General features: G+C 44.5%; 1 protein-coding gene across 1 annotated transcript in view; it reads right to left on the bottom strand.

Annotated features, from left to right (window-relative positions):
- Positions 1–4,240: 4,240 nt before the first annotated feature.
- The window catches only part of BRCA1 (BRCA1 DNA repair associated), a 265,462-nt gene continuing 250,810 nt past the window's right edge, over positions 4,241–18,892 (bottom strand). Inside the window, exons 21-23 of the mRNA XM_030221125.1 lie at positions 17,114–17,187; positions 14,108–14,168; positions 4,241–4,966 (exon numbers count right to left, since the gene is read on the bottom strand). Of these exons, the coding sequence (XP_030076985.1) occupies positions 4,857–4,966; positions 14,108–14,168; positions 17,114–17,187 (245 nt within the window). The 3' untranslated portion in view covers positions 4,241–4,856. The remainder of the gene's footprint in view (positions 4,967–14,107; positions 14,169–17,113; positions 17,188–18,892) is intronic.

The raw sequence follows: 18,892 nt of genomic DNA, 5'->3' as shown, positions 1-18,892 counted from the left end.
TTGGATTTTGGATCACAAGTAGCAGCAGTGGGATTTGAACCGGCCACCTCTAGATTGCAAGACCAGTGCTCTAACCACTAGGCCATTCTGCTACTCCCTTGAAATTTGGCCGTCCCTGTGGGGGGCAGTTGAGGACGTCCAAAATGCTTGAAAGAAGGACGTCCACGCCTTCGTTATGCCTCCACTGACACACACATACCTCCCCCCCCCCCCCCAGGGACCTGCATACTGCCCCCTAGTGGTTAGAGCACTGGTCTTGCAATCCAGAAGTTGCCGGTTCAAATCTCACTGCTGCTATTTGTGATCCAAAATCCTTCTCACGGAAACATCCACATTTTGGACGTCCTCAACTGCCGTGGCAGGGAAGGATGTCCTCAACTGACATCGCAGGGACAGAGGCAAAGGACATAGTCTAAAAAAAAAAAAAAAAAAAAGACAAAAGTTTTTGAAGTTGTTTTTTTCAGGGTGGGAGGTGGTTAGTGACCACTGAGGAAGTCAGAGAAGGTCATCCCCGATTCCCTCCGGTGGTCATCTGGTCAGTTCGGGCACCTTCTTGATGCTTGGTCGTGAAAAAAAAATGGACCAAGTAAAGTTGTCCAAATGCTCGTCAGGGACGCCCTTCTTTTTTCCATTATCGGCCGAGGAAGCCCATCTGTTAACCACGCCCCCGACCCGCCTTCAGTACACTGCCGACACACCCCCTTGAACTCTGGTCGTCCCCGTGACGGAAAGCAGTTGAGGACGCCCAAAATCGGCTTTCGATTATGCCGATTTGGGCGACCTTAGGAGAAGGACGCCCATCTCCCAATTTGTGTCGGAAGATGGGTGCCCTTTTCCTTCGAAAATAAGCAGGATAGTCAGCATGCTGTTGTGCACCAATAGAAGCGTCACTCTGCAGTACGTCAACAGCAGTGATGGCATCAAGCTTCTACTGCATCTGTTTAGGGGCCAAGTCCTGATCTCCCAGCGCTGATGCATGAGAGACAGCAGGGATGGTAGACTCCGAAGCTGCTACAGAAAACATTGGCATTGGATTCTGCTGTGTGAGAGAGTAAGAAGCTGCAAGGGAGAGCGCCTTTCTAGTCACTGTAAAGCCACCTCTTTGCTATCTTTGCTACTGCTTTCGACTCCTAACCATGACTCTCTTACTCAACACCCTCACTTATCACCCCTACCACTGCAATTTCCCCACCCCTAGCTGTCTGTTCGTCTGTCCAATTTAGATTGTAAGCTCCGTTGAGCAGGGACTGTCTTTTCATGTTAATTTGTACAGCGCTGCGTAAAGCGAATGCTACATACCTGTAGAAGGTATTCTCCAAGGATAGCAGGCTGATTGTTCTCACTGATGGGTGACGTCCACGGCAGCCCCCTCCAATCGGAAACTTTGCTAGCAAAGGCCTTTGCTAGTCCTCACGCGCTGATGCGCACCGCGCATGCGCGGCCGTCTTCCCGCCCGAACCGCCTTGTGTTCGTCAGTCCCTTATGTAGCAAGACAAAGACAAGGGAAGACACAACTCCAAAGGGGAGGCGGGCGGGTTTGTGAGAACAATCAGCCTGCTGTCCTCAGAGAATACCTTCTACAGGTATGTAGCATTCGCTTTCTCCGAGGACAAGCAGGCTGCTTGTTCTCACTGATGGGGTATTCCTAGCCCCCAGGCTCACTCAAAACAACAAACATAGTCAATTGGGCCTCGCAACGGCGAGGACATAACTGAGATTGACCTAACAACTTATCCAACTAACTGAGAGTGTAGCTTGGAACAGAATAAAAATTGGGCCTAGGGGGGTGGAGTTGGGTTCTAAACCCCGAACAGATTCTGAAGCACTGACTGCCCGAACCGACTGTCGCGTCGGGTATCCTGCTGCAGGCAGTAATGAGATGTGAATGTGTGGACAGAAGACCACATCGCAGCCTTGCAAATTTCTTCAATATTGGCTGACTTCAAGTGGGCCACTGACGCTGCCATGGCTCTAACACTATGAGCCGTGACATGACCCTCAAGAGCCAGCCCAGCCTGGGCGTAAGTGAAGGAAATGCAATCTGCTAGCCAATTTGAAATGGTGCGTTTCCCCACAGCCACTCCCCTCCTCTTGGGATCAAAGAAACAAACAATTGGGCGGACTGTCTGTTGGGCTGTGTCCGCTCCAGATAGAAGGCCAATGCTCTTTTGCAGTCCAATGTGTGCAGCTGACGTTCAGCAGGGCAGGAATGAGGACGGGGAAAGAATGTTGGCAAGACAATTGACTGGTTCAGATGGAACTCCAACACTACCTTTGGCAAGAACTTAGGGTGAGTGCGGAGGACTACTCTATTATGATGAAATTTGGTGTAAGAAGCATGAGCTACTAGGGCTTGAAGCTCACTGACTCTACGAGCTGAAGTAACTGCCACCAAGAAAATGACCTTCCAGGTCAAGTACATCAGATGGCAGGAGTTCAGTGGCTCAAAAGGAAGTTTCATCAGCTGGGTGAGAACGACATTGAGATCCCATGACACTGTAGGAGGCTTGACTGGGGGCTTTGACAAAAGCAAACGTCTCATGAAGTGAACAACTAAAGGCTGTCCTGAGATCGGCTTACCTTCCACTATGCACTGATTGCGCTAAGGTGAACCCTTACAGAGTTGGTCTTGAGACCAGACTCAGACAAGTGCAGAAGGTATTCAAGCAGGGTCTGTGTAGGACAGGAGCGAGGATCTAAGGCCTTGCTGTCACACCAGACGGCAAACCTCCTCATTAAGAAGAAGTAACTCCTCAGTGGAATCTTTTCTGGAAGCAAGCAAGACGCGGGAGACACCCTCCGACAGACCCAAAGAGGCAAAGTCTACGCTCTCAACATCCAGGCCGTGAGAGCCAGAGACCGGAGGTTGGGATGCAGAAGCGCCCCTTCGTCCTGTGTGATGAGGGTCGGAAAACACTCCAATCTCCAGGGTTCTTCGGAGGACAACTCCAGAAGGAGAGGGAACCAGATCTGACGCGGCCAAAAGGGAGCAATCAGGATCATGATGCCTCGGTCTTGCTTGAGTTTCAACAAAGTCTTCCCCACCAGAGGAATGGGAGGATAAGCATACAGCAGGCCTTCCCCCCAATCCAGGAGGAAGGCATCCGATGCCAGTCTGCCGTGGGCCTGAAGTCTGGAACAGAACTGAGGGACCTTGTGGTTGGCTTCAGATGCGAAGAGATCTACCAAGGGGATGCCCCACACTTGGAAGATCTGGCGCACTACTCTGGAGTTGAGCGACCACTCGTGAGGTTGCATAATCCTGCTCAACCTGTCGGCCAGACTGTTCTTTACGCCTGCCAGGTATGTGGCTTGGAGCAACATGCCGTAACGGCGAGCCCACAGCCACTTGCTGACGGCTTCCTGACACAGGGGGCGAGATCCGGTGCCCCCCTGCTTGTTGATATAATACATGGCAACCTGGTTGTCTGTCTGAATTTGGATAATTTGGTGGGACAGCCGATCTCTGAAAGCCTTCAGAGCGTTCCAGACCGCTCGTAACTCCAGGAGATTGATCTGCAGATAGCGTTCCTGGAGGGACCAGCTTCCCTGGGTGTGAAGCCCATCGACATGAGCTCCCCACCCCAGGAGAGACGCATCCGTAGTCAGCACTTTTTGTGGCTGAGGAATTTGGAAAGGGCGTGCCAGAGTCAAATTGGACCAAATCGTCCACCAATACAGGGATTTGAGAAAACTCGTGGACAGGTGGATCACGTCTTCTAGATCCCCAGCAGCTTGAAACCACTGGGAAGCTAGGGTCCATTGAGCAGATCGCATGTGAAGCCGCGCCATGGGAGTCACATGAACTGTGGAGGCACAGTGGCCAAGCAATCTCAACATCTGCTGAGCTGTGATCTGCTGAGACGCTTGTACCCGGGAGACGAGGGACAGCAGGTTGTTGGCCCTTGTCTCCGGAAGATAGGCACGAGACGTCCGAGAATCCAGCAGAGCTCCTATGAATTCGAGTCTCTGTACTGGGAGAAGATGGGACTTTGGATAATTTATCACAAACCCCAGTAGCTCCAGGAGTCGAATAGTCATCTGCATGAACTGTAGAGCTCCTGCCTCGGATGTGTTCTTCACCAGCCAATCGTTGAGATAAGGGAACACATGCACTCCCAGCCTGCGAAGCGCTGCTGCTACTACAGCCAGGCACTTCGTGAACAGCCAGCCAGTTACTACATACATTTAAGTTAATCCAATACAAAGGTAATATCTCATATTCCTTTTTTTTTCTGTTTATTAAGCTTTAATCCCCTTTTCCCAGAACACCCCTGCTATCATGTTTCAATACCCTTTCTATTACTAAATCTTGGCATGAAAGGGTGCTACTTAAACATGTATATACATTTTGTTAAATACATTTTAATGTAGTAATTAAAACCCAAAGTATAATGAACTGTTTCTGTAAAAAGTCTCTAAAAGCTTCTCCATGGTAAGGACACACAGATGAACCACAAACAGTAATATACGTACCTAAATTACAATTTGACATCAATTTTATCACCCAAACTGTTTTGCAATAAAAACTTTTTTTTAATCTTTTGCTGCAGGTTTTTCCCACCAAACTCCCAACATAGTCTGACGACAACACCAAGATCTCCAAAGTCTCCATCTCTGGCGGAAAAGTCACACTGTGTTTGGTCTAAGCCCTAGCACTACCTTAGTGTCGACTGAGGGTGTTCTGGTAGCCTAGGATTCCTTCTGGTCCTGTCAAGTCCCTCTCAGGCACGCCAGAGTCCTCCAACCCATTTGTGGGCTGTCCCCTTCACTGCACACCAGCAACAGTACTGCTTTGACACAGTTTTTATTTTTCAAACATACATTTCTTTTATTGCAGGCACAGATGATGTGGGTCATGACTGAAAGACCAGGTACGTATCAAATTTCTGGCATTCATAGCAAGCCACGCTGTCCAGTACCCATTCCCGTGTGACCACGACTGCACCACACTGCTGCTGAATGGCTGAAAAAGAAAATCCCAAGAAAATCAAGTGAGGTCCAGAGTTCACTGTAGGATTCTGCCACAACAGAGTGGTCCCATTACAGACAGGGCTAACTGGTACTGCCAAGTCTTGGTTTTATTCTAACTGCATGCATGCAATTTGCAGTACTCCCTTAAGTGCATCTGAATGAAAAGAACCAGAAGTACAAGCTGGAACCACCTGGCTACTCTACTTCCAAACTTTCCAGTTCTAAGACCATTCTGGTTAACCTTTTACATTCTGTACTGCTTCAGGTAGACTATCATGTTATACTAAATGGCAAACGAGACTCAAGAGAATGTGTTTGGCAGCTGCTAAGTGTGAAATGGTGTCAAAAATGGAAACAGTCTATGGGACCTATTCTGCAGGATTGGTTACTCAGACTGAAGGTGGTCCAGAACTTGGAACGATTAATGCAACGTCATCATGGACGTTCTGATCTACTCATTTCATTATAATGGTGGTATAATTATAGGAATTTGGTTGTATTAAAAGGGGGAGGGTTTAATTCTTTTCTTTGAAGTCGGCATCCATTGAAGGATCAACAATGGGCATCCTGAGATGAGAATCGATGGACTCTATGGGTTGTGACGGGGAGGGGGTGATAGGGTTGTAGTTTCTGCAGGGGAGGGAGGAGTATTTTATGTCCACTTGTTTAACGTTTACAAGTGTTATTCTTTCTATGTTTGATATTGAAAAAGTTCTTGAATAAAAAATACAGTAAAAAAAAAAAAAGACATGTTATACTGCTCCACGGATACTGCAAGGCCAGCGAATAAATGAAATCAAGAGGAGTTTAGACACCAAGCTGTTGGCTAATTTGGATTGAAGTTAAAGTAAGGTTCCAAAAGAAACCATGATTCCATTTTTGTTTTAACATTACCTTAAACAACAAATTCAATTCTGACACCATGCTGCAACATTTTTAACTTTTCTCGATTTCACACTTCTAATTTCTCTAGTAATTTTTTTTTCTCTCTTAACTAATTTATATCTTTACATAACTGATGAAATCCTAGAATTGGATGTTTTAGAAGCATCTAAAAGTAACATAAGAACATAAGAGTAGCCATATTGGGTCAGACCAATGATCCATCTAGCCCAATATCCTGTTTCCAACAGTGGCCAAACCAGGTCACAAGTAATTGGCAGAAACCCAAATTGTGGCAACACTCCATACTACAAATCCCAGGGCAAGCCAGTTGCTTCCCCATGTCTGTCTCAATAGCACACTATGGACTTTTCCTCCAGGAACTTATCCAAACATTTTTTATATTAATTGTTTTTATTAAATTTTACAACTTAAACAGAGATAAACTGTTAAGTGAAATACAGCAATGGAAACAAGGTGAACAGACAGGAATTTACTTTCCTCAAAAGTAACATAACATTTAGCTTCATTAGACCCCAATAGAAAGGGGGGGTGGGAATTTGTGAAGTTTACCTTTTAATATCTCAAAACTATAAAGAAAATAGTGCTGCCGACATTCTCGTTTTACTCCTAAAAAGTCTCTATCGTTGTTTTGAGTCTAGGAAAGATTTAAGCTGATCAGGAATAAAGAACACATATTTTGTTTGGTTTAACCTTACAACACACTTGCATGGGTATGCAAGAAGGAAGGATCCTCCTAATTCTATTGTTTTAGCCCTCATAGAAAGTTTTCTTTTTTGTTGAGTGGTCTTAGTCACATCTGGATAAATCCAGATTTTTTTGTCCTCCAAATATACGATTTGTAGTTTTAAAATAAAGTCTCATTACTGAGTTCAAAACCAAACATTTTTTAAACCCAGAAACACTAACTGCGTTACCACATTCTCTGGTAGAGAGGTGTGGTAGCCGTGTTAGTCCACTCTTAAAGGTTATCAATAGAAATCAAACAAAATAAAACATGGAAAAGAAAATAAGATGATACCTTTTTTATTGGACATAACTTAATACATTTCTGGATTAACTTTCGAAGGTTGCCCTTCTTCGTCAGATCGGAAATAAGTAGCAGATAGTATATATATAAGAGAAACATCAAAGCCTTACTTTGACAGTCTGACAGAGTGGGAGGGTGGGGGTATGCATGGGGACATCAAAGCATTTCATTGATATTCTAACAGGATGGGTGTTGGTAGGTGAGAGGAGGGTAATAAACAGAGAAATACAACTTACATAGTAACATAGTAGATGACGGCAGAAAAAGACCTGCATGGTCCATCCAGTCTGCCCAACAAGATAAACTCATATGTGTATACCTTACCTTGATTTGTACCTGCGTTTTTCAGGGCACAGACCGTACAAGTCTGCCCAGCAGGATTTCCCGCCTCCCATCACCGGCTCTGGCACGGACCGTATAAGTCTGCCCTCCACTATCCTCGCCTCCCAACCACCAACCTCTCTTCCCCCACCTGCTCCGCCACCCAATTTTGGCTAAGCTTCTAAGGATCCATTCCTACTGTCACGTCCGTGGCCGTGACAACCCTCAGACTTACCCTGTTTCTGGGAGTCAGTGTCTGTGCTGGCTTCTGCTTGTCTCTGTGTCTGTGTCTGTCTTAGGTTCTCTCTGGCTCTGTGTGCTGATTGCCCTACTGAACCTCACCTGTGTGGGCTATGCCTCTTCCAAGATGGCTGCCGCCTCTTCGTCTCTGCCAGTATCCAAGATGGCTCCCGCTGTTACTTTCTATGGGATGCCTGCTCTGAGTGTCAAGCCTCTGTTTGGTTGCAAGGTAATTGCTGCAGCTGTAGCTCTGGTGTTGAGGGCTTTATTAATCACTTGGAGACTACAGTCCTGGCCTTTGCATCTCATCTCATCTAATCTCATCTAAAGGTCCTGCTGTATAGAGTGCTCTGTACACAGTTTCAGTGTTTGCTCTGAGTGAGTTTCTATGTTTATGTATACTAGCTAGCTTAGGCACCGTGTGGCTTGTAGCCTGTGTATAGCTTTGCTAGTGTTCTATGTTTGTTCAGACTAGCTAGCTTAGGCACCGTCTGGCTTGTAAGCCTGTGCATAGTTCTGCTAGTTCTCTGTGTTTGTTTCCAGTGTATGACTAGTTAGCTTAGGCACCGTCTGGCTTGTTGCCTGTGCATAGCTCTACTAGTTCTCTGTGTTTGTTTCCGGTGTATGACTAGTTAGCTTAAGCACCGTCTGGCTTGTTGCCTGTGCATAGCTCTACTAGTTCTCTGTGTTTGTTTCCAGTGTATGACTAGTTAGCTTAGGCACCGTCTGGCTTGTTGCCTGTGCATAGCTCTTCTAGTTCTCTGTGTTTGTTTCCAGTGCATGACTAGTAGCTTAGGCACCGTCTGGCTTGTAGCCTGTGCATAGCTCTGCTAGTTCTCTGTGTTTGTTTCCAGTGATAGACTAGCCAGCTTGGGCACCGTGTGGCTTGTAGCCTGTGCATAGCTCTGCTAGTTCTCTGTGTTTGTTTCCAGTGATAGACTAGCCAGCTTAGGCACCGTGTGGCTTGTAGCCTGTGCATAGCTCTACTAGTTCACTGTGGTTGTTTAGTGTTAGACTGGCCGCCCTTGCTAGTCACTATCCCAAGACTGTGTTTGGTCCTAGCGTTAGACTAGCCGCCCTTGCTAGTCCCTATCCCAAGACTGTGTTTGTTCCTAGCGTTAGACTAGCCGCCCTTGCTAGCCACTATCCCAAGACTGTGTTTGTTCCTAGTGTTAGGCTAGCCGTCCTGCTAGCCACCTCCAGAGACTGTGTTCCGTTCAGCTAGCCGTCCTGCTAGCCCTCCTGCGGAGACAGTGACTTCTGCTAGCCGTCCTGCTAGCCACCTCCAGAGACTGTGTTCCGTTCAGCTAGCCGTCCTGCTAGCCCTCCTGCGGAGACAGTGACTTCTGCTAGCCGTCCTGCTAGCCACCTCCAGAGACAGTGTTGCATCTCCTGCTAGCCGTCCTGCTAGCCCTCCTGCGGAGACAGTGACTTCTGCTAGCCGTCCTGCTAGCCACCTCCAGAGACAGTGTTGCATCTCCTGCTAGCCGTCCTGCTAGCCCTCCTGCGGAGACAGTGACTTCTGCTAGCCGTCCTGCTAGCCACCTCCAGAGACAGTGTTGCATCTCCTGCTAGCCGTCCTGCTAGCCCTCCTGCGGAGACAGTGACTTCTGCTAGCCGTCCTGCTAGCCACCTCCAGAGACAGTGTTGAATCCTGCCGACTGCCAGAACCCGGACAGACCCTGCTTGTCTGCCTTGCCTTCGCCTAGGTGCCAAGGGGCACCCCTGGACCTTCATTCCTGCTGTTCCTGTAAGTCCTACCGGCTGTCAGAACCTGAGGGCTCAACCCGAGGGGGAAGGCAGTCAAGTGTAGGTGAAGCCTAGGTCCAGGGTGTTCCAGTTCTGCGGGTTCCGCTCCAGTGTGTTCCAGTCCAGCGGGTTTCACTCCTGTATGTTTCAGTCCAGTGGGGCCACTCCAGTGTGTCCAGTCCAGTGGGCCCCACTCCAGTGCGCACCCGTCCGGTGCGTTCCAGTTCCGAGTGTTCCGGTGTAGAACTCCAGTCCGGAGTTCCGGTCCAGTCTTATCTCCTCTCTACCTGGAAGGTGATTTTGCCTAAAGGACTCACAAACCCCGCGCTTCCGGGGAAGAAGCCTGAAGGTATGCCAAGGTCCTCGAGAGCGCGGCAAGCGCGAGAGACGCGACACCTACTGCACAGGATTCCTTTATGCATATCCCACGCATGTTTGAATTCCGTTACCGTTTTCATCTCCACCACCTCCCGCGGGAGGGCATTCCAAGCATCCACCACCCTCTCCGTGAAAAAATACTTCCTGACATCTTTTTTGAGTCTGCCCCCCTTCAATCTCATTTCATGTCCTCTCGTTCTACCGCCTTCCCATCTCCGGAAAAGATTTTTTTTGCGGATTAATACCTTTCAAGTATTTGAACGTCTGTATCATATCACCCCTGTTCCTCCTTTCCTCCAGGGTATACATGTTCAGGTCAGCAAGTCTTTGTTCATACGTCTTGTAACGCAAATCCCATACCATCCTCGTAGCTTTTCTTTGCACCGCTTCCATTTTTTTAACATCCTTCGCAAGGTACGGCCTCCAAAACTGAACACAATACTCCAGGTGGGGCCTCACCAACGACTTGTACAGGGGCATCAACACTTCCTTTCTTCTGCTGATCACACCTCTCTCTATACAGCCTAGCAACCTCCTCGCTACGGCCACCGCCTTGTCACACTGTTTCGTCGCCTTCAGATCCTCAGATACTATCACCCCAAGATCCCTCTCCCCCTCAGTACCTATCAGACTCTCACCGCCTAACACATAAGTCTCTCGTGGGTTTCTACTCCCTGAATGCATCAATTTGCATTTCTTCACAATGAATTTTAATTGCCAAACCTTAGACCATTCTTATAGCTTCCTCAGATCCTTTTTCATGCTTTCCACTCCCTCCCGGGTGTCCACTCTGTTGCAAATCTTAGTATCATCCGCAAATAGGCAAACTTTACCTTCTAACCCTTCGGCAATGTCACTCACAAATATATTGAACAGAATCGGCCCCAGCACCGATCCCTGAGGCACTCCACTACTCACCTTTCCCTCCTCCGAGCGAACTCCATTTACCACCACCCTCTGTCGTCTGTCCGTCAACCAGTTCCTAATCCAGTTCACTACTTTGGGACCTATCTTCAGCCCATCTAGTTTATTTAAGAGCCTCCTGTGAGGAACCGTGTCAAAAGCTTTGCTAAAATCTAAGTAGATTACGTCTATAGCACGTCGATGATTCAGTTCTCCAGTTACCCAATCAAAGAATTCAATGAGATTCGTTTGGCACAATTTCCCTCTGGTAAAACCATGTTGTCTTGGATCTTGCAGCTTGTTGGCTTCTAGGAAATTCACTATCCTTTCCTTCAGCATGGCTTCCATTACTTTTTCAATAACCGAAGTGAGGCTTACCGGCCTGTAGTTTCCAGCTTCTTCTCTATCACCACTTTTGTGAAGAGGTACCACCTCCGCCGTTCTCCAGTCCCTCGGAACCTCTCCCGTCTCCAAGGATTTATTAAACAAATCTTTAAGAGGACCTGCCAGGACCTCTCTGAGCTCCCTCAATATTCTGGGGTGGATCCCGTCCAGTCCCATGGCTTTGTCCACCTTTAGCTTTCCAAGTTGTTGATACACACTCTCTTCCGTGAATGGTGCTATATCCATTCCATTCTCAGGTGTACTTTTGCCAGTCCATCGCGGTCCTTCTCCAGGATTTTCTTCAGTGAAAACAGAACAAAAATATCTATTTAGCAACTTTATGGTTTTTAATGGGTTAGAAGCGTTCCAGAGCTTAACTATTCGTTAAGTGAAAAAATATTTCCATTTGTTTTAAAAGTATTTCCATGTAGCTTCCTTGAGTGTCCACTAGTCTTTGTACTTTTGGAATGAGTAAAAAAAAAAATCGATTTACTTCTACACCACTCAGGATTTTGTAGACCTCAATCATATCTCCCCTCATCTGTCTCTTTTCCAAGCTGAAGAGCCCTAAACTCTTTAGCCTTTCCTCATATGAGGAGTTACATCCCCTTATCATTTTAGTCGCCCTTCTTTGAACCTTTTCTAATTCCATTATATATATTTTTTTAGATATGGCGACCAGAACTGAATGCAATACTCAAGGTGAGGTCGCACCATGGAGCGATACAGATGCATTATCGTATTTTCGGTCTTATTCACCATCCCTTTCCTAATAATTCCTAGCATCCTATGGGGGGGCATCAATATCATCTTTCTTCTGCTGGTTATACGCCTCTCTATGCAGTCTAGCATCCTTCTGGCCATAACTACCTCGCCACATTGTTTTGTCACCTTGAGATCATCAGACACCATCAATCCAAGGTCCCTCTCCTGAGCTGTGCTTATCACTATCTCCCCTGTCTGGTACATCTCTTTTGGATTTCTGCACCCCAAGTGCATCACTCTGCACTTCTTGGCATTAAATTTTAACTTTGAAAATCATATGGTTAAAAAGAAACCTTCCAAGTAATTTTCATATAATTAAATTATATGAAAATTACTTGGAAGGTTTCTTTTTAACCATATGATTTTCAAGAATTAAGAAACCAGAGATTTTGAAAACCCAGGATTTTTGAGTTTTGGATTAAATTTTAACTGCCAGACGGCTCTTACAAATAAATTAATCAGAATCAGCCCCAGTACTGACCCCTGAGGCACTCCACTAGTCACCTTTATCCAGTTCTTTGGTCACCAAGTCAAAGAAATCAGATTCGTATGGCAGGGTTTTCCTTTGGTAAAGCCAAGTAAAAGCCATGTTGCCTCAGATCATGCAACCCGTTGGATTCTAGAAAGTTTACTCTTCCTTCAGCAGTGACTCCATTATTTTTCCTACCACAGACGTGAGGTTTACCGGCCTATAGTTTCCCACTTCTTCACTGTCCCTGCTTTTGTGAAGAGGGACCACTTCAGCTTGTCTCCAATTCTGCGGAACCGTTCCCATTTCTAAAAATCTATTAAATAAATCCTTAACACATTTCCCAGGTTAAACAAAGACAAAATGGTGCTATGCCGCAAAACATGTCTCATTGCCAAAAAATGCATAATGCAGCACTGGACCTCTGCACACCCTCCGACCTTCTGGCATTGGCGGAACCAGGTACACCAATTGTTTACTTGGGAAGCGAGAGAGGCAAAAGGGACATACAAGCGTAAAGAGCGCTTTCTAAAAATCTGGGGGTGTTATCTGGATGGGATGACTCACAGAGGGAGAAGTCGAATTCTTAACACTGTAATATTTTTGGGTGTCAATTGTGATAACAGAAGACTCATTTATAGGTTAATGGGGGGGAGGGGGATCTTATGATCAAGATGTGATATTGGTTATATTATATAGCTGAAACTGGAGGATAACAAATGAAAACACATAAGACAATGGAGGTTGATACTATTATACTTTATTGTGTAAACGATGTTACTCCTTTTCTTTTGTCAATAATATCACAATAATATATCAGCTTGTTGGAGGGGAGGAATGGGGAAGGGAGGGGGGGGGGAGAAAGGGGAACATGGGGGGGGAAAAATTATTACAAAAAATATTGTTGATGATATATTTAGTTGACTGCGATGTATATATACTCATTTTGGTGTTGTATAATGGTCTGTTATTACGATAATACAATAAAAAAGTTGAAACATAAATAAATCCTTAAGCAGTCCTAACAGGATTTCTCTGAGCTCCCTCAGAATACTGAGATGTATCCCATCCGGCCTCATAGCTTTGTCTACTTTCAGATTTTTAAGCTGTTTATAAACATTTTCTTCTGTGAATGGTGCAATATCCACTCCATTCCCAGATATACCTTTGGCAGCTGACCGCGGTCCTTCTCCAGGATTTTCTTCCATGAACATCGAAGAGAAGTATTTGTTTAAAATGTTCGCTTTATCCTCATCACTGTCCACATAGCTGTTCTCAGCATCTTTCAGTCTTAAAACTCCATTCCTAGCTTTTCTCCTTTCCTCAATATATCTGAAAAAGATCTTGTTACCTCCCTTAACATCTTTAGCCATTTTTTTCTTCCGCCTGCGCTTTCACTAGCCGTATTTCCCTCTTTGCTTCTTTGAATTTAATCCAGGTATCTTTTCCGTGATCCTCTTGTTGTGTTCTTCTGTATTTCTTGAACACATCCTCTTATGCCCTTATTTTTTCAGCCACTTGTCTGGAGAACCATATCGGCTTCCTGTTTCTCTTGTTTTTTTGTTTACTTTCTTTATATAAAGATCTGTTGCCATATTTATAGCAGCTCTCAGCTTGGACCACTGCTCTTCCACTTCTCCTATGCAGTCACCTCCTTCTTCAGGTATTCCCCCATTTTACCAAAACCATCAAGTCTGAAATCCAGTACTTTGAGTTTTGTGTGTCTGCACTCCACTTTTGCTCTTATATCAGACCATATCATGTGATGATAAAGGGCCCTAGCAACAGAGCTAGGAAATGGGCAGACTGTTGAGACTGGTAGACAGGTTCCTAAATATAAGATTATCTGAAAGCTTAGACATCCTCCCGACACCCCACTAAAAATGGATTCTCTCTTCCCGCTAGGGCCCCCAACCTCCACTGCTCCTTCTTTAATATAAAAACCCTTAGGAGAAGCTGATCAGAAAAGGCATTCTGGAATTCTCTCTCACCTTTATAATCTCGGTCTTCTGGAGCAGCATCAGGCTGTACAACTATCAGTTTAGTGAGGGTCTGCAAAGTTCAACAGAAGAGACAAGATTTAAAAGACAAAAATTTCTCTCACAAACCTCCAGTCTGTTCTGCTTATCTGATGATTAAGAGAAGTACCCTGGGCCCTTTAGTTTGGAGGGGAGGGGGGATAGTGGTGAAGCAGTCGAGCTGCACGCTGATGCCCGAGCATGTGGCTTCTACCACAAAATTACCAGTGATCAATGAGCATGCAAATTACTGTCACCTTAAAATGTGTATGCTCTCAGAAAAAAAAGCCCAGTAGATATAATGATCCCCGCTATACTTTCTCTAAAAGTAGCATTCACTCTTATTTATTATAATTTTTTGGGACCATCAGAATAGCGAGTAGCTGCCATGCAGTAAAAACTGCTTTTTCATATCGCTTTCATCCTCATCGGTCTTTTTTCTAAAATTGCATTTTCTCTTCATTTATATACTATTAATTTATTCATTTACTTATCTTCAAATATTGGACCCAATGCCAACACAGCTAGTGTTTCGACACATTCCTCGGGGTAGTGGTCCATTATCTAATGCAGTGCTCAAAATTTGCTTGTATATTTCCATTCCTCAAACATAAATTAATAGTATAAAAATAAAGGGAAAATGTACACTTAGAAAAAGAACCTAAGGACTGAAATGGGTATGAAAAAGCAGTTTTTACTGCATGGCTGCTGCTCACTATTCTGATGGTCCAGAAAATTCTTAAAAAAAAAAAAAAAAAAAAAAGGAGTGAATGAATGCTACCTTTAAAGAAAGTATAGCCAGGAACATTAAATCTATTATTAGAAAAAACAAGCAAGCAATGCACACTCACAAAGTCGCCTCCACCCCTTCCCCCCCCCCCCCCCCCCAATACCCCCCAATCCCCGAAAACAAATAGGTCTAGTGTCTACTTGTTCCCCCTGACCCCCATTCCACAAACATAAAAGCACCGGTGTCTATGTTTATATCTGTCTATTTTATTCGTTTCTTGTTATATGGCTCTATGTTTACAAAACTGACAAGAAAGGAAATGAAACTATAAAAATAGGTAGTACAGAGAAATTAGAGAGGATGGAATGGAGAGAAGACAAGGGCAGCAAAGAAGAGACGGTGGGGGAAATCGAGGCAGCTGCCCATTCTAGTTTTCACCACTACGCTGTAGCTAATCCCCTTCTGGGCCCCTCCAGTGTACCTTCAAGAAGAGGCAGGAGCAATACCTACTCGCTCCTACCTATGCACCGCCATCTTGGAAAATGGCAACACCTGCCCCACATAGTGCATCCTGAAGGCGCACCGTGTGGAGTCAGACTGCTGAATAAGGGAATTTTTGCCATATTTTGATAGTCTGGGCAGTACAAACTCAAATCTGGATTTGTGCCAGGCTGGGCAATCTTCCTTGGTAAATTTGCTGCTGTCGTGCTTTTCAGTATTCTGGGTTCCTTCCCTACTTATTTGCTTTCAAACATGCAGAGGATTACTTTGTCAGCTAGATCCATTCGCAGACACTGCTGCAGCTCACTTAACATACTGCTCAGCAAATCTGAAATGCTCTATTAAGCAGAGAAAAAACAGGGCTTCCTTAAACAATTTTTTTAAATGATTGTTAAAGAAAAAGTGTCCAAGATATGATTTTTGCTTGTTTAAATTTCTCCCCCCAATGCAAAAAAAAAAAAAAGTAACATCCCTAAAAATCCCCCGCTGGACATTTTTACTGCTGTGAATCTAAGTAAATTGGAGACCATCAGAGATAGACCCTAATGTAGGAAAACATCCATAATTACACTGGCAGACTCAAATGATTCAGAAACAAAAGGGAAACAGACTTAAGAGTAAGACTAAGAAACAGAGACAATAGAACACCCCAATTGGTATTCTGAAGAAGTCTTCACACTTTTTTTTGTCCAGAGATCAAGCTTAATATGACCTACCTCTGAGGTCTTCCCCATAAACACATAAGAATAGCTATACTGGGTCAGACCAATGGTCCATTAGCCCAGTATCCTGCTTCCAACAGTGGCCAAACCAAGTCACAAGTACCTGACACAATCCCAGACAGTAGCAAGATTAATGCTTCTTATCCCAGAATAACTGTGGTTTTCTCTATGTCTGTCTCAATATCAGACTATGGACTTTTCCTCCAGGAACTTACCCAAATCTTTTCAAAACCCAGATACACTATCTTGTTCTCATCATATATCTGCTCTTGGACTTCAGCTATATGGTAAGCTGTATTGTGCAAAATCTCTACCATCATATCTATGTTAGTTGAATGTTCCAATGCGTCATTCATTACTATTATGCTAACATTATATCTCTGGTATTTGAATTCCAGTACTTAAATGTGTATATTTTTGATACTGTTTCACAGTAGTTCTATTATTAGGTTTCAGTTTACTGTTTTCAAGTTTACCTCTTGTTGTATTTATGTTAATTCTTGGTTATTTTACTATTGTTATGCTGTTAACAAAATTGTAAGATTTATGTTAAATTGTACCTGCTGTAAACTGCCTTAGCTGAATCGCTTCATAAAGGTGATTAATAAATCCCAATAAATAAATAAATTGCTGACAAGTTCCAGAACTTAACTATTCATTGAGTGAAAAAATATTTCTTCCTGTTCATTTTAAAAGTAGTACCATGTAACTTCCCACCCCTTCTAATCTGCTTTGCAGCCTGCAGATAAAAATGTACCATCTGTCTAATGGGAAAACCATTCAGGGACTGAACAGTACATTCTGTAGAATTAGTGTTTAGAGACCGATGCTACATAAGGATGAGAGCAAAAGAAATTTGTTCCTATTTGAAAGCAAGGCTTCAGCCTCTCCAGTCCTCACCACAATGTGTACAAGGCCTTAAAGAATAATGTTATATTACGAGAATAAAATTGCTGAAAGCATACAAGTGGAACATTTGCCATCATAGGTAATGCGTGACTTTCCAGCAGCTGTGCCCTTACTTACCGGTTTCTGTGTAAATAGGTGAGGCTCTTTTACCACTGATGCACCACACAGCTCCACCATCCACTCCAAATGCTCTGGAGAAAAGGAACAGGGTGGTAAAAAGAACAGTACTGTGCTTTTTACACCTGAATCAAGAGTTCAGGAGCAATAACCCGCTCACACACCTCTCAAAAAACAAAAACCTATGGCTTTCCAGGAGCAGAATGCTCACAACCTAGCCAGAAGGGCCTTGCTTTCAAAAGTGGCAGCTATGCATTAAAATGTAGATTTATCAAGTATCTTTCTGCTACGTAAGGGACAAAGCAGAGTGCTACAGTATTTCAGGGGCACGCACCAGGCCACTGCTGCTGAGGTGCTGAGCCCTCCTCTTATACCTCATCTTTCGAAGACTAGACAACAGCAACATTCCTGCTGTTCAATTACACTATGTTAAACTGAGGCACATGGCAGAGGATTTAAAATTAGAACCCGGTGTGTGCTTAAATTGTTGTAATTATGGCTTATTAACTTCATTAGCTATGGCAATGACAGTGTATGGAACAACATAGTGTAAACAGCAGCACACAGGTGCATATGCTCATGGTTGCAGCTAGCCTGTCTTGCCACATTAACATTATTGAAACGTCAATATGGAAAACAAATTCCTGCTGGCCAGAATGCATGTTCCCAGGGAGTAGCTAACATCCTGCTATCGATTTTGGGGATGTCAATGGTGATACGATGTAACTCTCCCTCCACTAGGCAACATTAAGGCAGAGATTAACAAAAACAACCATCGGCCTATCTGAGCATCTGAAACTAGAAGCATGGCACCTTGTAGCTATCTATCCATCTTCTGGGTTCTTGCCCCTGATAACCACAATCAAACTGAAGGGCTTAGCTCTTAGGCACTCTAAACCCTCACACAGTGCCACCTAATGTTTCCACCCAGAATGCTCTCCCTCAATCTTACTCAAACTAGGGTCACTAAAATTAGAGTTTCATGCTCAGGTTACCATGAACAACTCAGTAAAAATTATTTCTCCAAATCACCAAAACAACTATTGAGGAACTGCCTGCACAATACTCCCAACCAGTCTAAAGAATCAGCACCGAACTCACATTCAGACATTACAGGGTGACCAGATGAAACCGAATCTTCATCAATGAAACCTGGATCCATGATCAAAAGGACCCCATAATCCTCGAACTATCCCTCCAGGATACAAAATCACTCATTGGACCAGAAAGGAAAAGAGGCAGAGGCATAGCACTAATCTATCGATCCCACTTTATAACCAAAATCACCGCCGAGTCCATAACAACCCAACTTGAAATTGCCTCAATCAGAATCCACAACAAATCCCTGCTTGACCACCTGAATTGTATCTTGTTCTACAGACCACCAGGTAACTGGATCAAAAACCAGTCAACCTTTATGGACTTCATCTCTAACACTTGCGTAACCAACTCAAACATATTAATACTAGGAGACATCAACCTTCACCTAGAAGACTCAAATTCTGCCAACACACGAGAATGCAAAGAATTCCCCCAATTATGGGATCTAAAATGGCCACACATGCAAGCAACCCACGTCAAAGGGCACACACGACCTCTTCTCATACAAACTGTCCACAGACCAAAACCTAATAATAACTGACACTAAATGGACAGAAACACCATGGACTGACCATTACAAACTAAACCTATCCATAAAGTGGCGGAAGAAAGTCTCACACCGTACACAAGAACACGCAACCTACAGCACAAGAGGCCAAATAGACTCGAAAACATTCT

The sequence above is a fragment of the Microcaecilia unicolor genome, chromosome 12 (genome assembly GCF_901765095.1).
Source record: "Microcaecilia unicolor chromosome 12, aMicUni1.1, whole genome shotgun sequence".
NCBI lineage: Eukaryota > Metazoa > Chordata > Amphibia > Gymnophiona > Siphonopidae > Microcaecilia > Microcaecilia unicolor.
Note: the sequence above shows the minus strand (reverse complement) of the source record. Positions and strands in the feature narration are given on the sequence as shown.